At 44.5% G+C, this 18,846-nt stretch overlaps 1 protein-coding gene across 1 annotated transcript; it reads right to left on the bottom strand.

Moving 5' to 3' along the window:
* Nucleotides 1-12,801: 12,801 nt before the first annotated feature.
* BRD2 (bromodomain containing 2) lies at nucleotides 12,802-17,529 on the bottom strand. The gene is made up of 10 exons (XM_079713479.1): nucleotides 17,404-17,529; nucleotides 16,757-16,895; nucleotides 16,458-16,672; nucleotides 15,986-16,360; nucleotides 15,349-15,477; nucleotides 14,915-15,163; nucleotides 14,511-14,776; nucleotides 13,999-14,303; nucleotides 13,642-13,764; nucleotides 12,802-13,535 (listed from the first exon to the last, which is right to left on the bottom strand). The coding sequence occupies exons 1-10, from the start codon at nucleotides 17,512-17,514 to the stop codon at nucleotides 13,399-13,401; spliced, it is 2,049 nt and encodes a 682-aa protein (XP_079569605.1). The 5' UTR covers nucleotides 17,515-17,529; the 3' UTR covers nucleotides 12,802-13,398.
* Between the last annotated feature and the right edge of the window lie 1,317 nt (nucleotides 17,530-18,846).

Genomic DNA, 18,846 nt, shown 5'->3' with positions numbered 1-18,846 from the left:
ATGCAGGGGACACGGGTTCATGACCTGGTTTGGGAAGATCCCACATGCCGCGGAGCAGCTAGGCCCGTGAGCCATGGTCGCTGAGCCTGCACATCCGGAGCCTGTGCTCCGCAACAGGAGAGGCCACAACAGTGAGAGGCCCATGTACCACAAAAACAAAAAACAAAAAACAAAAAACACATGTTGAGGAGGCGGAGTCAAGATGGAGGTGTGGGAAGACACAGAGTTAGCATCTTCCCACAACTAGGGCACCTGCCGGCTGCTGATGGGGGACTCTGACACCCAGGGAGATGGGAGGAAACCCAAAGTGAACAGGTAGGATGTAGGGGGACTGAGGGGGAGGAGAAGTGAAGGCCAGACAGCATCGGTTCACCTAAGGCTGGGGAGGTGAGGAGAGGCAGGCGGGAGGGGCCATCCCAGATTGGAGGAGCAGGAGAGGAAAGGAGGGTGTTTGCCCCACCCACTCGAGCTCATGAAGCCTGCTGGGCTCCCAAGTGAGGTCCCCTGCCCTCTGAGACCAGGGGTGGGGGGCACGCCTGGGCCCCTTCTGTTCCTTGAGCCTAAGACCCACCCCCACAGACCCCAGGGCCTTTTCCATCCCTCTGGGTCCTAAGCATTGGCCCCGCCCACCACCCAAACCTCGCCCTTGCTTGGCCCTGCCCTCCACAGCCAAGGCCTTCCCCCCCCCCTTTTTTTTTTGCTGCCCCAGGTGGCTTGCAGGATCTTGGTTCACGAGCCTGGGTCTGGGCGGAAGCTCTTGTGGTGGGAGCTCCAAGTCTGAACACTGGACTAACAGAGAACCTCAGACCACAGGGAATATTCATCAGAGTGAGGTCTCATGGATTTCCTCATCTCAGCACCAAGACCCATCTCTACCCAACAGCCTACAAACTCCAGTGTTGGAAGCTTCAGGCCAAACAACCAGTAAGACAGGAACACAATCCCACTCATTAAAAAAAAAAAAAAAAGAGACAGCAAAAAATTATATCACAGATGAAGGAGCAAGGTAAAAACCTACAAGACCAAATAAAGGAAGAAATAGACAATATACATGAAAAAGAATTCAGAGAAATGATAGTAAAAATGATCCAGAATCTCAGAAATAGAATGGAGGCATAGATTGAGAAAATACAAGAAATGTTTAACAAAGATCTAGAAGAACTAAAGAACAAACAAACAGAGAAGAACAACACAATAACTGAGATGAAAAATACACTAGAAGGAATCGATAACAAAATAACTGAGGCAGAAGAATGAATAAGTGAGCTGGAAGACAAAATGGTGGAAATAACTGCCGAGGAGCAGAATAAAGAAAAAAGAATGAGAAGAATTGAAGACAATCTCAGAGACCTCTGGGACAACACTAAATGCACCAACATTCGAATTATAAGGGTCCCAGAAAAAGAAGAGAAAAAGAAAGGGTCTGAGAAAATATTTGAAGAGATTATAGTTGAAAATTTCCCTAACATGGGAAAGGAAATAGTCACCCAAGTCCAGGAAGCACAGAGACTCCCACACAGGGTGAACCTTAGGAAAAACACTCCAAGACACATATTAATCAAACTAACAAAAATTAAAGTCAAAGAAAAAATATTAAAAGCAGCAAGGGAAAAACAAAAAATAACATACAGGGCTTCCCTGGTGGCGCAGTGGTTGAGAGTCCGCCTGTCGATGCAGGGGATACGGATTCGTGCCCCGGTCCGGGAAGATCCCACATGCCGCGGAGCGGCTGGACCCGTGAGCCATGGCCGCTGAGCCTGCGCGTCCGGAGCCTGTGCTCGCAATGGGAGAGGCCACAACAGTGAGAGGCCCGCGTATCGCAAAAAAAAAACAAAAAACAAAAAACAAACATACAATGGAATCCTCATAAGGTTATCAGCTGATTTTTCAGTGGAAGCTCTACAGACCAGAAGGGAGTGGCAGGATATACTTAAAGTGATGAAAGAAAAACCTACAACCAAAATTTCTCTACCCAGCGAGGATCTCATTCAGATTTGATGGAGAAATCAAAAGATTTTCAGACAAGCAAAAGCTAAGAGAATTCAGCACCACCAAACCAGCTTTACAACAAATGCTAAAGAAACTTCTCTAAGCGGGAAACACAAGAGAAGAAAAAGACCCACAAAAACAAACCCAAAACAATTAAGAAAATGGTAATAGGAACATACATATCGATAATAACCTTGAATGTAAATGGATTAAATGCCCCAACCAAAAGACAGAGACTGGCTGAATGGATACAAAAACAAGACCCATATATATGCTGTCTACAAGAGACCCACTTCAGACGTAGGGACACATACAGACTGAAAGTGAAGGGATGGAAGAAGATATTCCATGCAAATGGAAATCAAAAGAAAGCTGGATTAGCAATACTTGTAGCAGATAAAATAGACTTTAAAATAAAGACTGTTATAAGAGATAAGGAGGGACACTACATAATGATCAAAGGATCAATCCAAGAAGAAGATATAACAAGTATAAATGTTTATGCACCCAACATAGGAACACCTTCATACATAAGGCAAATGCTAACAACCACGAAAGGAGAAATCGACAGTAACACAATAATAGTAGGGGACTTTAACACCCCACTTACACCAATGGACACATCATCCAAACAGAAAATAAATAAGGAAACACAAGCTCTAAATGACTCAATAGGCCAGATAGATCTAATTGATATTTATAGAACATTTCACCCAAAAGTGGCAAAATACACTTTCTTCTCAAGTGCACATGGAACACTCTCCAGGACAGATCACATCTTGGGTCACAAATCAAGCCTTGGTAAATTTAAGAAAATTGAAATCATATTAAGCATTTTTTCTGGCCACAACACTATGAGACTGGAAATCAATTACAGGAAAAAAAAACTGTAAAAAACACAAATACATGGAGGCTAAACAGTGTGCTACTAAATAACCAAGAGATAACTGAAGAAATCAAAGAAGAAATTAAAAAATACATGGAAACAAATGACAACGAAAACAGGACGACCAAAACATATGGGTGACAGCAAAAGCAGTTCTAAGAGGGAAGTTTATAGCAATACAATCTCACCTCAAGAAACAAGAAAAATCTCAAATAAACAATCTAACCCTACACTTAAAAAGACTAGAGAAAGAAGAACAAAGAAAACCTAAAGTCAGTAGATGGAAATAAATCATAAAAATCAGAGCAGAAATAAATGAAATAGAAATGAAGAAAACAATAGCAAAGATCAATAAAACTAAAAGCTGGTTCTTTGAGAAGATAAACAGGATTGATAAACCCTTAGCCAGACTCATCAAGAAAAAAAGGGAGAGGACTAAAATCAGTAACATTAGAAATGAAAAAGGAGAAATCACAGCTGACACTGCAGAAATACAAAGGATTATAAGAGACTACTACAAACAACTAGATGCCGATAAAATGGACAACCACGAAGAAATGAACAAATTCTTGGAAAGGTACAATTTTCCAAGACTGAACCAGGAAGAATTAGAAAATATAAACAGACCTGTCACAAGTAATGAAATTGAAACCGTAATTAAAAACCTTCCAACAAACAAAAGTCCAGGACCAGATGGCTTCACAGGCAAATTCTATCAAACATTTAGAGAAGAGCTAACACAGATCCTTTTCAAACTCTTCCAAAAAATTGCAGAGGGAGAAACACTCCCAAATTCATTCTATGGAGCCACCATCACCCTGATACCAAAGCCAGAAAAAAATCACAAAAAATGGAAAATTATAGACCAATATCACTGATGAACATATATGCAAAAATCCTGAAAATACTAGCAAACAGAATCCAACAGCACATTAAAAGGATCATACACCATGATCAAGTGGGATTTATCCCAGAGATGCAAGGATTCTTCAATATGTGCAAATCAATCAATGTGATACACCACATTAACAAATTAAGGAATAAAGACCATCTCAATGATACAGAAAAAACTTTTGACAAAATTCAACACCCACTTATGATAAAAACTCTCCAGAAAATGGGCATAGAGAGAACCTACCTCAACATAATATAGGCCATATTTGACAAACCCACAGCAAGCGTCATACTCAATGGTGAAAAACTGAAAGTATTTCCGCTAAGATCAGGAACAAGACAAGGATGTCCACTCTTTCCACTCTAATTCAACATAGTTTTGGAAGTCCTAGCCACAGCAATCAGAGAAGAAAAATAAATAAAAGGAATCCACATCAGAAAATAAGTAAAACTGTCACTGTTTGCCGATGACATGATACGATACATAGAAAATCCTAAAGATGCCACCAGAACACTACTAGAACTAATCAATGAATTTGGAAAGGATACCAAATTCACAGAAATCTCTGGCATTCCTATACACCAACAATGAAAACTCAGAAAGAGATATTAAGGAAACACTCCCATTTACCACTGCAACAAAAAGAATAAAATACCTAAGGATAAACCTGCCTAAGGAGGCGACAGACTTGTACTCAGAAAACTATAAAACACTGATGAAAGAAATCAAAGATGACATAAACAGATGGAGAAATATACCATGTTCTTGGATTGGAAGAATCAATATTGTGAAAATGACTATACTACCCAAAGCAATCTACAGATTCGATCCCTATCAAACTACCAATGGCATTTTTCACAGAATTAGAACAAAAAATTTTACAATTTGTATGGAAACACAAAAGATCCCGAATAGCCAAATCAATCTTGACAAAGAAAAACAGAGCTGGAGGAATCAGCCTCCCTGACTTCAAACTATGCCACAAAGCTACAGTAATCAAGACAGTATGGTACTGGCACAAAAACAGAAATATAGAACACTGGTACAGGATAGAATGCCCAGAGATAAACCCACGCACATATGGGCACCTAATTTATGACAAAGGAGGCAAGAACATACAATGGAGAAAAGACAGCCTCTTCAATAAGTGGTGCTGGGAAAACTAGACAACTACATGTAAAAGAATGAAATTAGAACACTACCTAATGCCACACAGAAAAATAAACTCCAGATGGATTAAAGACTTAAATGTAAGACCAGACACTATAAAACTCTTAGAGGAAAATATAGGAAAACACTCTTTGACATGAACCACAGCAAGAGCTTTTTTGATCCACCTCCTAGAGTAATGGAAATAAAAATAAACAAATGGGACTTAACTAAACTTAAAAGCTTTTGCACAACAAAGGAAACCATAAACAAGGCAACCCTCAGAATGGGAGAAAATATTTGCAAATGAAACAACAAAGGATTAATCTCCAAAATATACAAACAGCACATGGAGCTCTATATCAAAAAAACAAGCAATTCAGTTAAAAAATGGGTGGAAGACCTAAATAGACATTTCACCAAGGAAGACATACAGATGGCCAAGAGGCACATGAAAAGATGCTCAATATCACTAATTATTAGAGAAATGCAAATCAAAACTACAATGAGGTATCACCGCACGATGGTCAGAATGGCCATTATCATTCTATCATTATCAAAAAATCTAGGAACAATAAATGCTGGAAAGGGTGTGGTGAAAAGGGAACCCTCTTGCACTGTTGGTGGGAATGTAAATTGATACAACCACTGTGGAAAACGGTATGGAGTTTCCTTAAAAAACTAAAAAAAGAACAACCATATGACCCAGCAATCCCACTACTGGGAATATACCCTGAGAAAACCATAATTCAAAAAGAGACATGCACCACAATGTTCATTGCAGCACTATTTACAATAGACAGACATGGAACCAACCTAAATGTCCACTGACAGATGAATGGATAAAGAAGATGTGGCACATATCTACAATGGAATATTACTCAGCCATAAAAAGAAATGGAATTGAGTTATTTGTAGTGAGGTGGATGGACTTAGAGTCTGTCATACAGAGTGAAGTAAGTCAGAAAGTAAAACAAATACCATATGCTAACACATACATATGGAATCTAAAAAAAAAAAAAAAGGTACCGATGAACCTAGTTGCAGGGCAGGAATAAAGAAGTAGACATAGAAAATGGACTTGAGGACATGGGGTGGGAGGGCGAAGCTGGGGTGAAGTCAGAGTAGCACTGACTTATATACACTACCGAATGTAAAATAGCTGGCTGGTGGGAAGCAGCAGCATAGCACAGGGAGATCGGCTCGGTGCTTTGCGATGACCTAGAGAGGATGGGAGGGAGGCTCAAGAGGGAGAGGATATGGGGACATATGTATGCATATGGCTGATTCACTTTGTAGTGCAACAGAAACTAACACAGTGTTGTGAGGCAATTATACTCCAATAAAGATCTATTTAAAAAAAAAGATGTTGATAGATCAATAGATGATAGATAGACAGACGTGTGTGTGTCCATGTGTGTGTGTGTGTGTGTATCTCTAGCCTTATTCTTCAGTTCTGGTTGGTGGAGTTAACAAAAATTTCACTTCTGAATTCCTTTTTTGCTCATATCTATAATATAACCAGAAACTCTGGGCATAGAAGAAAGAATATAAACTTTGAAATCAGCACTACCCGGTCTCACCAGCTCTACGATCTTGTACACATTGTTATTATTTCCTCATTTCTAAAATAGGAACAATACATATGCGATAGGGATGTTCTGTGGACTAAAGATATCACTATGAAAAGTGCCCATGATAGGACTTCCCTGGTGGCGCAGTGGTTAAGAATCTGCCTGCCAATGAAGGGGACACTGGTTTGAGCCCTGGTTCGGGAAGATCCCACATGCCGTGGAGCAATTAAGCCTGTGCGCCACAACTACTAAGCCTGGGCTCTAGAGCCCACGAGCCAGAACTACTGAAGCCGTGCACCTAGAGCCCATGCGCCTAGAGCCTGTGCTCCGCCATCGCAATGAGAAGCCCGCGCACCTCAAAGAAGAATAGCCCCCGCTCGCAGCAACTAGAGAAAGCCCACGGGCAGCAACAAAGACCCAACGCAGGCAAAAATAAAGAAAGAAAGAAAAAAAAAAGAAGTCTTCATAGTGGAGTTAACACTATGTAGATTGTGTAGAATTTGCTGATGGGTGAAAGAGCATATTTCAGGCAGAGAGAACAGCATGTGCCAAGGTCCAGTGGCAATAAACAGTATGGGAGAATCCGGGAAGGCCTCTCTTCAGCTCTGAGTTGAGCACAGGTTTCAAGGAAGGGTGGATGAGGGATATATCCTTATAGAGATGACAAGGGCTAGAGAGAGGCCTTGCAAATGAGTTTAATCCTTAAAGGTAATAAGCAACATGACCAGATTTCTTTTCTAAAGGATCTCCCTGGCAGCAACAGTGTGGGGAATGGATGCCATGGAAATAGGACTGTGGCTAGAAGACTAGAAAGAGGGGAATTCCCCAGTGGTCCAGTGGTTAGGACTCCACGTGGGTTGATCCCTGCTGGGGGAACTAAGATCCCACATGCCATGCGCTGCGACAAAAAAAAAAAAAAAAAGACTAGGAAGAAGAGAGTTGTGACAGTCCAGCCGGGGGGTTGGGGGGGCACTGAAAGGAGAGAAGAAGGCGGCTCAGGAGGGCTCAGTGGCTGAGCAGAGAAGCGGAGAGCAAGGGTGAGACCAGCAGGCAGGTCACCAGGGAAAGTAATGATACCTTAGCAATACTGGTTCTGCTAATTATCCGCTGTAGAACAGAATGGTTCTAAGCCTCAGTTTTCTCATCTGTGAAACGGTGATGGGTACCTACTTCGTAGGATTATTATGAGGACTTACTTTGTTTTTTTGGCTGCGCAGCACAGCTTGCAGGATCTTAGTTCCGCGACCAGGGATCGAACCCGGGCCCAAGGCGGTGAAAGCGTGGAGTCCTAACCACAGCACCGCCAGGGAATTCCCTATGAGGACTTAATTTTAAAGGCATTCTAAGTGTCTGGCACATTAATGAGTTCTGTACGAATGCTTGTTACATAATCGGATAACTCACAGAGGGAAATGTTTGGGGGAAAAGACAGGATCTTTTCTAGGTATGCATTGAGTGCCAGGAGCCTATGGGACATTGCTATGAGGTCGCTGAAAAACAGATTTGGAACTCTGGAGCAAGGTCTAGACAAGAGATAGATTTTATGAGTGGGAGTTGCCTCCAGAGGAATGGATGAAATTGCTTAGAAATACTGTGCAAATAAGGAGAAGAGGGCAAGGATGGTAACATGACAGAAAACATCTCATGGAAGGCTGAGGCAGGGACTCCAGAGAAGTCGACCAAGAGGGGCTGTCTACAGAGGATGAGCGCTAGGAACTGGGGTATCAAAGAACCAGGGATGCTTCAGAGGTAAAGGGAGATAATGGTTTCTGGGTCAGAAAAGTGAAGGCTCATGTTTCAAGAGCTGAAGCTGGAGGTAAGAAGGCAAGAAAGACCTAAACGTCAGAGGATGGGGGGAATTCCCTTGTGGTCCAGAGGTTAGGACTCCGCGCTTTCACTGCCGAGGGCTCGGGTTCGATCCCTGGTAGAGGAACTAAGATCCCACAAGCCCCACAGCGCAGACAAAAAAAAACCGAAAAACAAAAGATGGGAGGGTGGGCACAAAAATATCTAGAACAGAGATTCAGGAGGATGTCATTGGTAACATGCTCACCAGGTGGCGCCAAAGGCCCTCCGTGGCGATTAACACGGGCCTTAGCACTCCTGCCCCTTAGGGGAGCCTCGCGGCGGTTGCTCTTCCTTTGGTATGTGAAGATAAAATAAGAACTTTCAGAGAATAGTCCCGTCCATTTTATTTCCTACATAGTTTTCAAATCTACCCACGTCTTTTCATGCGCTTTGCTACCTCTCCATTCCAAACCACTATGCTCACTTGCTGGGACCCACTACCACCGATGCTTTCTAAATTGTCACTCTGCATCCATTCTCAGTGCCCCGCTAACCCAATGTGACTCTTCCCACTGCAATTTCTTCCAAGTAGGTATGTCTCCTAGCTTCCTACCAGACCACAGTATTGGAATTCTTAGTGTAGCAGTTCCTGGAGCCAGATTGCTGGGTTCAAATCCCAGTTCCAGCACTCACTGGCTGTGTTGCAATTTTGGGCAAGTTCCTTCACCTCTCTGCCTCAGGTCTTCATCTGTTACATGGAGATAAGATTTACCTCAGGGACTTCCCTGGTGGCGCAGTGGTTAAGAATCCGCTTGCCAATGCAGGGGACACGGGTTTGATCCCTGGTCCAGGAAGATCCCACATGCGGTGAAGCAACTAAGCCCGCCCACCTTTGTTGCTCCGCAACAAAGAGAAGCCACCGCAATGTAAAGCCGGCCCACCGCAATGAAGAGTAGCCCCTGCTCACTGCAACTAGAGAAAGCCTGTGCACAGCAACAAAGACCCAATGCAGCCAAAAATAAAAATAATTAATTAAAAGAAAAAAAGACTTACCTCAAAGGACCATAATGAGGACCAAATGAGTTTACAGTTTGTTTTTAGTACACTGCTTGGTACACAGTAAGTGCTCGATAGATGAGAGCTGTTATTAAAAGTCTTCAGGATAAAAATTCAAATTCTTACTGTGGCCTAATTGACCTCCTTGATCTAGCTTTGCCCGACTTTATGGACTTATCTGGAAGCACGCATCCTTTTCTGCTGCCTCAGCACCACCTGCTCTCAGGCAGTTACCATCACTGTTTCTTTTTTTTTTTTTTGTCATGCTGCATGGCTTGCAGGATCTCAGTTCCCTGACCAGTGATTGAACCAGGCCACGGCAGTGGAAGGCCGGAATCCTAACCACTACACCACCAGGAAACTATCATCACTTTCTTCTGCTGGCAGTGCTCACTCCCGCCCTCCCTGACACAAACACTAATCCTTCCCAGATATGTCTGAACAGTTCTCAGAAATCTCTCAGATCAGAACCCTCCTAAATTCTTTACAGATCTCTGTATATTGCACTGCTAAAACTTATAAATTTTATTAAAAACTGTGATCTGTTGTCTAATGTCGCTCCTTTCCCTGCTCCCAGAATGTAAACTGTGGGGACAGCAAGACCTGCTAGTGGGATTCTGCAGAGCTTGAACTAGGGTGACAATCCAGGAAAGGGGAAAGAAGCAAACACAGAAATCATCAGATCAGTTCCATCTACCATTCCCAGTCCCCTTCCTGGCTCTCTGGGAGTCCTTTTCTCACTGATCAGCGAGTCCTCCCGTGTGTTATTCTTGGCAAGCCTCAAGAGAGTAACTCCAACCAGCTTTGGTTCTTGTCCTGGGAGCCCCTCGGGGAAGCAGGGCTTTTCAGCCAGGATAGTGCTGAGAGAATCCAAGAGCAAGGCTGGCAGGGCTTGGACTGGGGTGCACACATTTGGGTGCAATTAGAAAGAATCATCTGCAAGACTGTCATGCCTTCATCTGAGAGCAAATCAGCCCAGTAACTGCACCACGAGTTAACTGCACTGACAAAGCAAGATTCAGACAAGGCAAGGGCCTTGTCTTTATCTTCAATGCCACATCTCCTGATTGAGCAGTTTGGCAACGTCTAGATCTATTGATGCAATGGTGTTTATTGAAAAATAAGACAATCAAAGGAACGCTGAATAAATGATTACTATGGAAACATTAAAGGGGAGCAAATGGCAAGAGGCAGGAAAAAAAAAAAAAAAAAAAAAGGGCAGTGGAACCCATGCTTACAAGAGCTGGAAAGAGCATGGGAGGTAATACTGCCCACAGTAGGACTCTATATTGTTCCTTCTGGTTGTGCTGGGGACTGTGCTTGTTACTTTGGAAGATAGTAATTCCAGCCAAAATGGGGATCAGACTCCTGAAACTATTACAATGCCTCAATTAGAGGATGGGATAGAGCTAAGGTTTGGACCAGTAAATTCGACTAAGCAAAAAAGTAAATCAAAGGGCTAAATGGCAACCTCAAGGGTCAGGAACCAGGGAAAGGACTCAACAGACTTACCATCAGGAAATCCATGAACGTTTGTAAGCTGTCTAGTAAAGTGGTAAAGAGGGAGGTGTAAACCAGGTCCAGAGCCACTCTTGCCCAGTCTCAGCCTGCTCTGTAGTCAAGGGAATAAGCCAGGCCACCTACTTTTATAGCACTTAAGACTGTTCTGGATTCAGTCTATAGGGAACATTAAATTGCCTCCACAGGTACAATGTCAGAAACTCACCTTTTGAGAGTTGAAGTCTTTATTTTCCCAAACCACAATTTAAAAATACTTAAATGACATGAACAGAAGGGGAAGCAGCCACAGTCAGTCTTCCAAGATTGTATGCCTGGTCTCCTCCCCAAACTAATCTCACACCTTAAATGCCCATTTAAATGAGATATAATGTTAGATTGACACACATCTATTTGAAATCAACATTTATCCCTTTGGACTTAAATAAATCCTATCCCACACCCACAACTCTTAAGTACTTCTGAACTTTCAAAATCCTTTCCATCACTTTTCTCTAGATGAACAAAGCTCAAAGGGAGTTGAAGAGTTCACTCACTGAGCGCCACAATTAAGTGGGCTGAAAATCCCAATCAGGGGGCTCCTCCCCTTTAAAAAACTAAGGGCCTTGGCAAAATGGTAACAAGTGATTCCCAGCCCTGCTTGGGTATTACCATCTCTTTGAGCTTTTGAAAAATCGTTGCCCAGGCCTCAATTTAAGAATTCAGGGCTTCCCTGGTGGCACAGTGGTTGAGAGTCCGCCTGCTGATGCAGGGGACATGGGTTCGTGCCCCGGTCTGGGAAGATCCCACATGCCGCGGAGCGGCTAGGCCCGTGAGCCATGGCCGCTGAGCCTGCGCGTCCGGAGCCTGTGCTCCGCAACGGGAGAGGCCACAACAGTGAGGGGCCCGCGTACTCGCGTACAGCAAAAAGAAAAAAAAAAAAAAAAAAAAATTCAGGGAATTCCCTGGTAGTTCAGTGGTTAGGATTCTGCACTTCCACTGCAGGTCTGGGTTCAAGCCCTGGTTGGGAAACTAAGATCACACAAGCCCCGGGGTATGGCCAAAAAAGGATTCAGACAGAAACCCAAGTTACAAGCTTTTAGCAGCTCTCGAGTCCAAGTATGCAACAAGGGTTGAGTCACTGCTAGAGCCCAATTTATTGCTACCTCCAAAATCATCACTACCATCTCCACCATATTCCACTTTCCACGTTTCCAGCAACATTACAGCAAAATAAACCATTAGGTTTACATTCCCGGCCTTCCATTTAAAAATTCAGATTTTCTACTATGGCCCATTATTTTAAACCGTCCCCTTTTGCAGGGTGTAAAGCCCCCAAAATTCCAGAAACCAGACATCTCATCCTTCTCATCTATAGAGCCCTTCTGTCTATACAGCATGAGAAGGGGTTGGACTTGTGGAAATGAGTTCTTGTGATTTCATTTTGATAAGGATCACTGGAATTCTCTGAACTGGCATTGTATTAACCAACTTTGCAAAGCTATGTACGTGTGCAACTTGAGGCCAAAGCAGCAAATTATAAAAGTAGACAAACTGCCTTTTTAAGGCAGATGCCCAGTGCAAGTACCTACTGTTGGCTACCTCCCATCCCTTTCACATCTTGCTAAATGACCAGGAAACAATCCACATGTCCAGCACCAGAGGAAAACTTGAGCCTATTTCACATCTTGAGTTTGAAACTCTTGGTTAAGATATGAATGAGCCAGAGAATTTTGTTTTCTTCATCTAAAACCAGAGCAAACTGCAAACCTTAAGTTTATTTTGGGGGATTCACTTTACAAAGGGCAGATGCACTTTTATCACTACAGCAACAGCCTACTGGTTTATTTAAAACAGGATGGTCCTTTTTCCCTCACCTCAGGAGTACTTTCCTCAAAATCTCAATTGTATCACATTCCTTTTGAAGCACTAGAAAAAGAAATGTCATTAAAGTAGTAACTCAAAACTTGAATAATATTTTCTTTATTTACAAGTTAGAATCAACAGACAAAGAAGAGACAATCTAGGGGACCAAACGGGGAGATGACTGAAACCCCCAGGGGCCCCAAATGGAGCAGAAGGGAAAACAGAGTAGAAAAAAAAAGTCAACGTAAAAAAAGAACACCTTCCTCCCTTCCCATGGAGGCTGAGGGGACCACGGCCCCACCCTGCCTCGGCCTTACCTAGCTTAAAATAAATTAGAACAAACAACCTCAAAACAGGGCCCTTACAAGTGAACAGGGCAGCTACGGCCTCAGGTAACCCCGTATCAGGGCCTTTGCCCATTCCCACCCTTTACCCCTGCCCCACCAGTCATTTTGAATAGGGGCTCTATGCCTAAGAGGTCACTCTCCATGGGGCTGGGAACGCAGTCGTATTTTGTCCATTTATGTCCCTCCTTCAGTAATTGTCCCTGCATTCCTCCCCCCTGCAGAGCCAGCTCTCCTACAGTGGGGGGAGGGGGTGAGATGAGGAAGTAACACAGCAAAGGGAGAGTAGGGGTGGGGCAGGGTGGTCTAGGGGTCCGGTCCTGCGGAGCCTCCTGCCCCATCTGGCCTGGCCCCTTAGCCTGAGTCTGAATCACTGGTGTCTGAAGAAGAGGAAGATGAAGAAGAGGAGCTGGAATCTGAGCTGGAGCTGGAAGCACTGAGGCGGGACACTGCTACCTGCTGTGCCGATGACGTCTCCGTTTTCTCACTCGCTGGAGAACAAAGTTGAAGTTTAAAGATATTTAAGTCTGATTTCCATTTTTCAAGAGTCAAGAGGGCAGAATGTAGTGAATTCACAGTGGCTTACTGAACACTCACCTTTCTTGGGGGGCTTTTTGGTAGAATTGAGCTGCCCACTAACATCTTGTAACCGCTTTTCTAGTTCCCGCTTCTTCTCCAAAGCCAGTTCCTCCTTTGTCTTTCCCACAGGTTTCTTAATAGCTAGAAAAAGAAATATACCAGGATTAAGATAGCCAGAAGCACCCTAGTTTCTCTGTCCCCTATTGTTGCCAAATTCCTTTCTTGAACATTGGGAAGCAACTAATCCAACCTTTATGATCCCAGGAGCTGATGATCTCAAGTCCATCAAGCATATGCCTACTATCCTTCTCTAACTGTCCTCAGAACCTCGCGAGGATTTGCTCAGTTAACTGGTGGGCCTCATTTCATACTCACTATAGGGCTTCCGAGGTTTCTTTCGTAGGCAGGAAAGGACATAGCGTTCAAGCTCTCTAAGTGTGGATGGCTTGAGCGTTTCAAAATCAATCTCAATTTCTTCTGGGTTTGAGTCACGTAAAGAGGGCTCCCTGGCTTGAATTATGTGTACAACTCGACCCAGTTTCTCCCCGGGCAACTTGTTGATGTCCAGGCTCAACTGCCGCTTCTCGTCGTAACTCATGGGCCTGCTTTCTTCCTCTTCCTCTGAATCATAGCCTGCAGGCGGGGCAGGTGGGGCTGTCTTTGTGGCCTTTTTGGGGAGTCTACGGGCAAAAGAAAATTGTCAATTGTGGGACATTCTCACTATTCAACCCAGTGACCTGGATTTCATGCCTGAAAAACTATTTTCCATTAAATTTGCTGGACCCCGATTTGGAGAAACCTTTGCAAGGAGTGGGAGAAATCATCCTCCCCGGAGAGATTAGAGACGTAACTGAGCTGTCTCTGCTTCCATGTTAGATAGTACTCACTTGGTGCTACTTCCTCCAGAAGGTCCAAAGCCAGGAGGGCCTAGCGTAGCAGCGCTGCCAGCCCCACTGCCACTCGCTTTCTTTGACTTCTTGGGCTGAGATGGGCGAGGTGCCCGAGGCCCTCTGTCATCTTCCTCAACCCCGGCTCGGCCTCGATGCTTCTCTGCCTTCCGTTTCTTCTTTTTCTCTTTTTTTTCTCTCTTTCGCTTGGGCTTGGATATTGGGCCTTGGGACAGGGCAGCCAGTTGTTCATGTACTGCTCGAAGCTAAAGAGGAAAAACAATCATGTGAAATACAAAAAATAAATAGGTAAAACGATAAAGACTAAAAGAAAAAAAATTTAGGGCCAAGACAGTGCATGAACCTCACCCAGTAAACTGAACAGCAACAAATTAAAGTAATACCTGTTCCTGTAGTTCAGCCAAGCGATGAGCTCTTTCTTCCTCAGAGTCAGAGCTTTCACTCTCTTCTTCCTCTTCATCCTCCTCATCTTCCTCCTCCTCCTCCTCAGAAGAGCTCTCACTGCTACTTTCCTCACTGGAGGACTCTGAAGATGATTTGGCCAAGCCAGGGGGCAAGGCAGTAGAGACTGGTAAAGGCCCTGGTTCCAGTGGTTCATCTGGCATCTTGGCATAACGGAACTCAAATACATCCTAGAAAGAGACAGCAGACTCAAAACCATGCTAGTGGATATGCCCTGATCATACCCAGCCGTACGGCAGCTCCAATTTACAACTGTAGAGACTGGGAGAGCCCCATGTTGAGGTTGTGCACCACAGACAGCAAAATTTCTCTCCCCAGACCCATTTATTCTTCAAACCCCGACCTTGACACTCACCTGTAACTTTCGTGCCATGGCCACAACATCATGGTCTGGGGGATTGTACTTATAGCAGTTGGAGAACATTAGCCGCACGTCAGCAGCAAACTCCTGTGCATCCCGGTAATCACGATTCTCCATCTTCCGCTGCAGAAGGAGGCAGCATCAGAAGCTGCACAGGCAGGAAGACTCACCTTTCCCTGCCAGCTCCAGACACTGCAAGGCTAGCCCTTGCACGGGGGCGGGGCGGGGGTAGCCTTAAGGATCTATGCCCTGGGGCTCAAGTTTGAAATCAAAGGAATTTGGGTGGGTTGAAGAAATATCTATGTCTAGGAAAAAAAATCATTTCTAAGTTAAAAGAGTGGGTGGCCTCTGACTAACCAGCCATCCCTTAACTTTCCTATCCTAACCCAACATTCCCAATAGGTAGGACCTAATTGTAGATGAGTAGCGATGCTCTGAACACAAAAGCCACCACTCTCTCTCAAATTCCAGAAAATATGGACTCCTAACAAGTACTTGACCTTCTGCCCCATTACTATTTTGTAAAAATAAAATGCCAAGACTGCTGTGTGCCCAGAAAAAGTGACCGTTTTATTGATCCCTAGGCTCCAATCACTGCCTGAGTATCCCATCTGCCCCATGCAGTGGGTACCTTGACAGTGCTGAGGTCCATGGGGTGCTTAATGATGTCATGGTAGTCATGCAGGCCAAGAGCAGAAGCGTCCACTGGTTTATAGAAAGGCCAGGCATAGGCAGCATGCTTCTTAGAGAGTAATTCCTTCAAAATGCCATTGCAGTGTTTTAACTGTTCCGACAGCTTTCCTTTCTTGGAGCTTTGGTGCTGTTGCTGAGAGTCAGGCAAGTCTTTGCGTGGGGGCTTGATAGGGCGGCCACTCTCTCTACGCATAGGGGGAAGCCGTGCTGCCTTAGGCTCAAGACCCCCGGGAGGGCTAGCTGGGGAGCCAGGAGCCAGGATGGCTGTAGGTGTAGGGGTGGTAGTATCTGCTTTCCGCTTTACCCCCTTTTTCTGCAGAGAAAAACAAGACAGGAGCCTTTTACCCTGGGTCCACTCCATTCAAGACCTTTCCCTCCTCACTGTCCCAAAGTTATCCACAGATGTATACCTTGGCAAGGGGCTGGGCTGGGGGAGCTGCAGAGACAGCAAGGAGCGGGGGTCCAGCGGAGTGCAAGGACTTGAGAAGGGGCGAAGAGATGACCGATGGGTGGGGAATGTTGAGGACAGTGGTAGGTATCTCAGGTGGTGGAGTATACAGGGCTGTGTGAGACACAGAAGAGACAGCAGGCACCTGATGGGCACTGGTGATACTGCCCTGGAGTGCTGGTGGGGGGGGAGAAAAAAAGTTTAGTCTGATCATCTTTCCCATCTTTCCGTCTTCATTGGCAAAACTCCTACTCTTCCTACCTGCCAATTTGGCCCCTTTCTTGTGGCTGTTCTTAGGGATAGTCACCACAAGCTCTTGTTCCTCTTGTGGCATTGACGCCACCTTCTGTAGAAAGATCTTTTCCAGCGTTTGTGCCATCAGGACAATATCATCAGTAGGCTACAGGAAACACAAAGAAGAAGTTCAAATGCTAACAAAAGACAAGCAAAACCATTTTTCTCTGAGGAATTCCTAGCCCCAGGCATCACCACCACCCCCCTTACACAACTTCACCATCAAGTACTGAAAATCACCTATATTGGGCCATTAAATTCCTTTTTCTCTTCCAATTCTGCCCCTCAAGATGCAACAAAGAAATAAAGTTCTGAAGTAAGAAAATGAGAGCTGATAAAAAAAAATAGTTCCTGCTCTACTCAGATCTCTGGAGATTTCTCTGAAAAACAGGGCCACTATCCACAAGAATAAAAAGTGTTCTACTTAAACATCTCTTGATTCTGGATCTCTGAAACCACATCACTGCTTTCAGTGGTACCTTTTGGAACTCAGACTTTCTAGGATCCTGACTACTAAGAACACCTACAGTAAAACACTTAAACCTTTCATTGATAAAGTAGTGATAAAAAATACACTATCTCTCCCCAACTACTAATAACACAAAAACACTCACCTTGTTGTAGATATAACAGTTGGTGAACATGGTATTGAAATCCTGCATACACTCTGAGGCAGCCCAGTAATAGTTGTTTTCAAGTCTCCTCTTAATAGTACCCATATCCATAGGCTGCTTTATAATTTTGTGATAATCCTAAAGAAAAAAATGGTAGGTCAGAGCTACAGAAAGATAAACACCTGTTCTCCTAAGCAAACTACCGACCCCAACACACACGCACGTACACACCCCCTATGCATCAAGAATACAGTCTCCTAAACTGCGGCCCCAATTAAATCTAAGGGATAGGAAAAAAAAATGGAACAGGATTCTTATCACCCATAGGGAGGCCCCTACTGCCTTTCTCTAACCACCCACCTCCCACCCACTCTGGAAAAGCTTCCCATCCTGTGACATTACCTCTGGGGCTGGCTATCCATGGGCTGCATGAGGGAAAGGAAGAAGCTAAGAATTTTGGCCACCGTGGTCCTCTCCCAACCTGGGGTGGGAATCTGTAAAATGGAGCCAGGGCACAAAAGTTAAGGAAGGACACATGGAGGGCACAACGAGAGATGCTAAGATAGCAAGCGGTTGGATCAAACACAAAGGACCAAGAATCCAGAAATCTGGTGGCTATCTGTCCTACAGGGTAGAAATGGGAACTCCTAGGGGCCGCAGCAGCTATACTAGACAGCCCACCTCCACGCACACACATTCTTGTTCATTTCCATACCTCCCCACTCCAATCTCTCTACTCACCGGCAGACCCAGTTTGACAGCATCCACAGGCTGCCGGAAGGGCCATGCAAACTGATGTTTCCACAGAGCCTTCATCACCACCTTGTGCAGGTATTGCAACTGGTTGGTAACCCGTCCTGGCTTTTTGGGATTGGACACCTCCGGGGGTGGTGGGTTGGCAGGGGTTAGTTGCAAAGCCGGCACTGAAGCCATTGTGGGGCTCTCGAATCCCTCATACAACAGGGAGGGCTTTCGAATCCTTTTCCCAGGCGCTGCTGCCTCTGGGCCCAGCCCCAGTAACCCTGCATTCCCCTCCCCAGGGAGCCTGTGAAGACAAGGAACAAAACCATATGTGGTAATCTTGTGGAACTTGGGAGAGTACAATTTACACTAATTTACGCTACGTACCCTCAATAAATCCAGGCTTGAAATCTAGTGAAAGGTGGTCAAGATTATGAAAATGAAACCAGTATCCAAACAATCCATGGAGCTTTTGTTCTTGTACTTCCTACCACCTCTTCTGTTCTTAGTCCTACATTATGAATTCTCAAGTCTGATGGACTCTTTCATCTGTTTTTAAAATTTAAAGTGAAAAAGCCCAAGGTAATTTCTCACAGGGCACAGCCATTTGAGAATCACAGCCTTATTGGGATGGGACTTAAGCAAAATGGGTGGAGCCGAGAAACTCAAGCCCCAAGCTTCCTCCTCACTAGGGGCTTGGTG

Source organism: Hyperoodon ampullatus (genome assembly GCF_949752795.1).
Source record: "Hyperoodon ampullatus genome assembly, chromosome: 10".
In the NCBI taxonomy this organism is placed as follows: Eukaryota; Metazoa; Chordata; class Mammalia; order Artiodactyla; family Ziphiidae; genus Hyperoodon; species Hyperoodon ampullatus.
The sequence above is the reverse complement of the archived record's forward strand: the minus strand, read 5'-3'. Positions and strand labels throughout refer to the sequence as shown.

Coding starts and splice junctions, on each gene's coding strand:
- BRD2 (XM_079713479.1), bottom strand. CDS start 17,514: ATGGATATGGGTACTATTAAGAGGAGACTTGAAAACAACTATTACTGG. Junction 16,673..16,756: donor GAAAGGGGCCAAATTGGCAG/GTAGGAAGAGTA, acceptor CCCCCCCACCAG/CACTCCAGGGCAGTATCACC. Junction 15,478..15,985: donor TGGACCTCAGCACTGTCAAG/GTACCCACTGCA, acceptor CTCCTTCTGCAG/CGGAAGATGGAGAATCGTGA.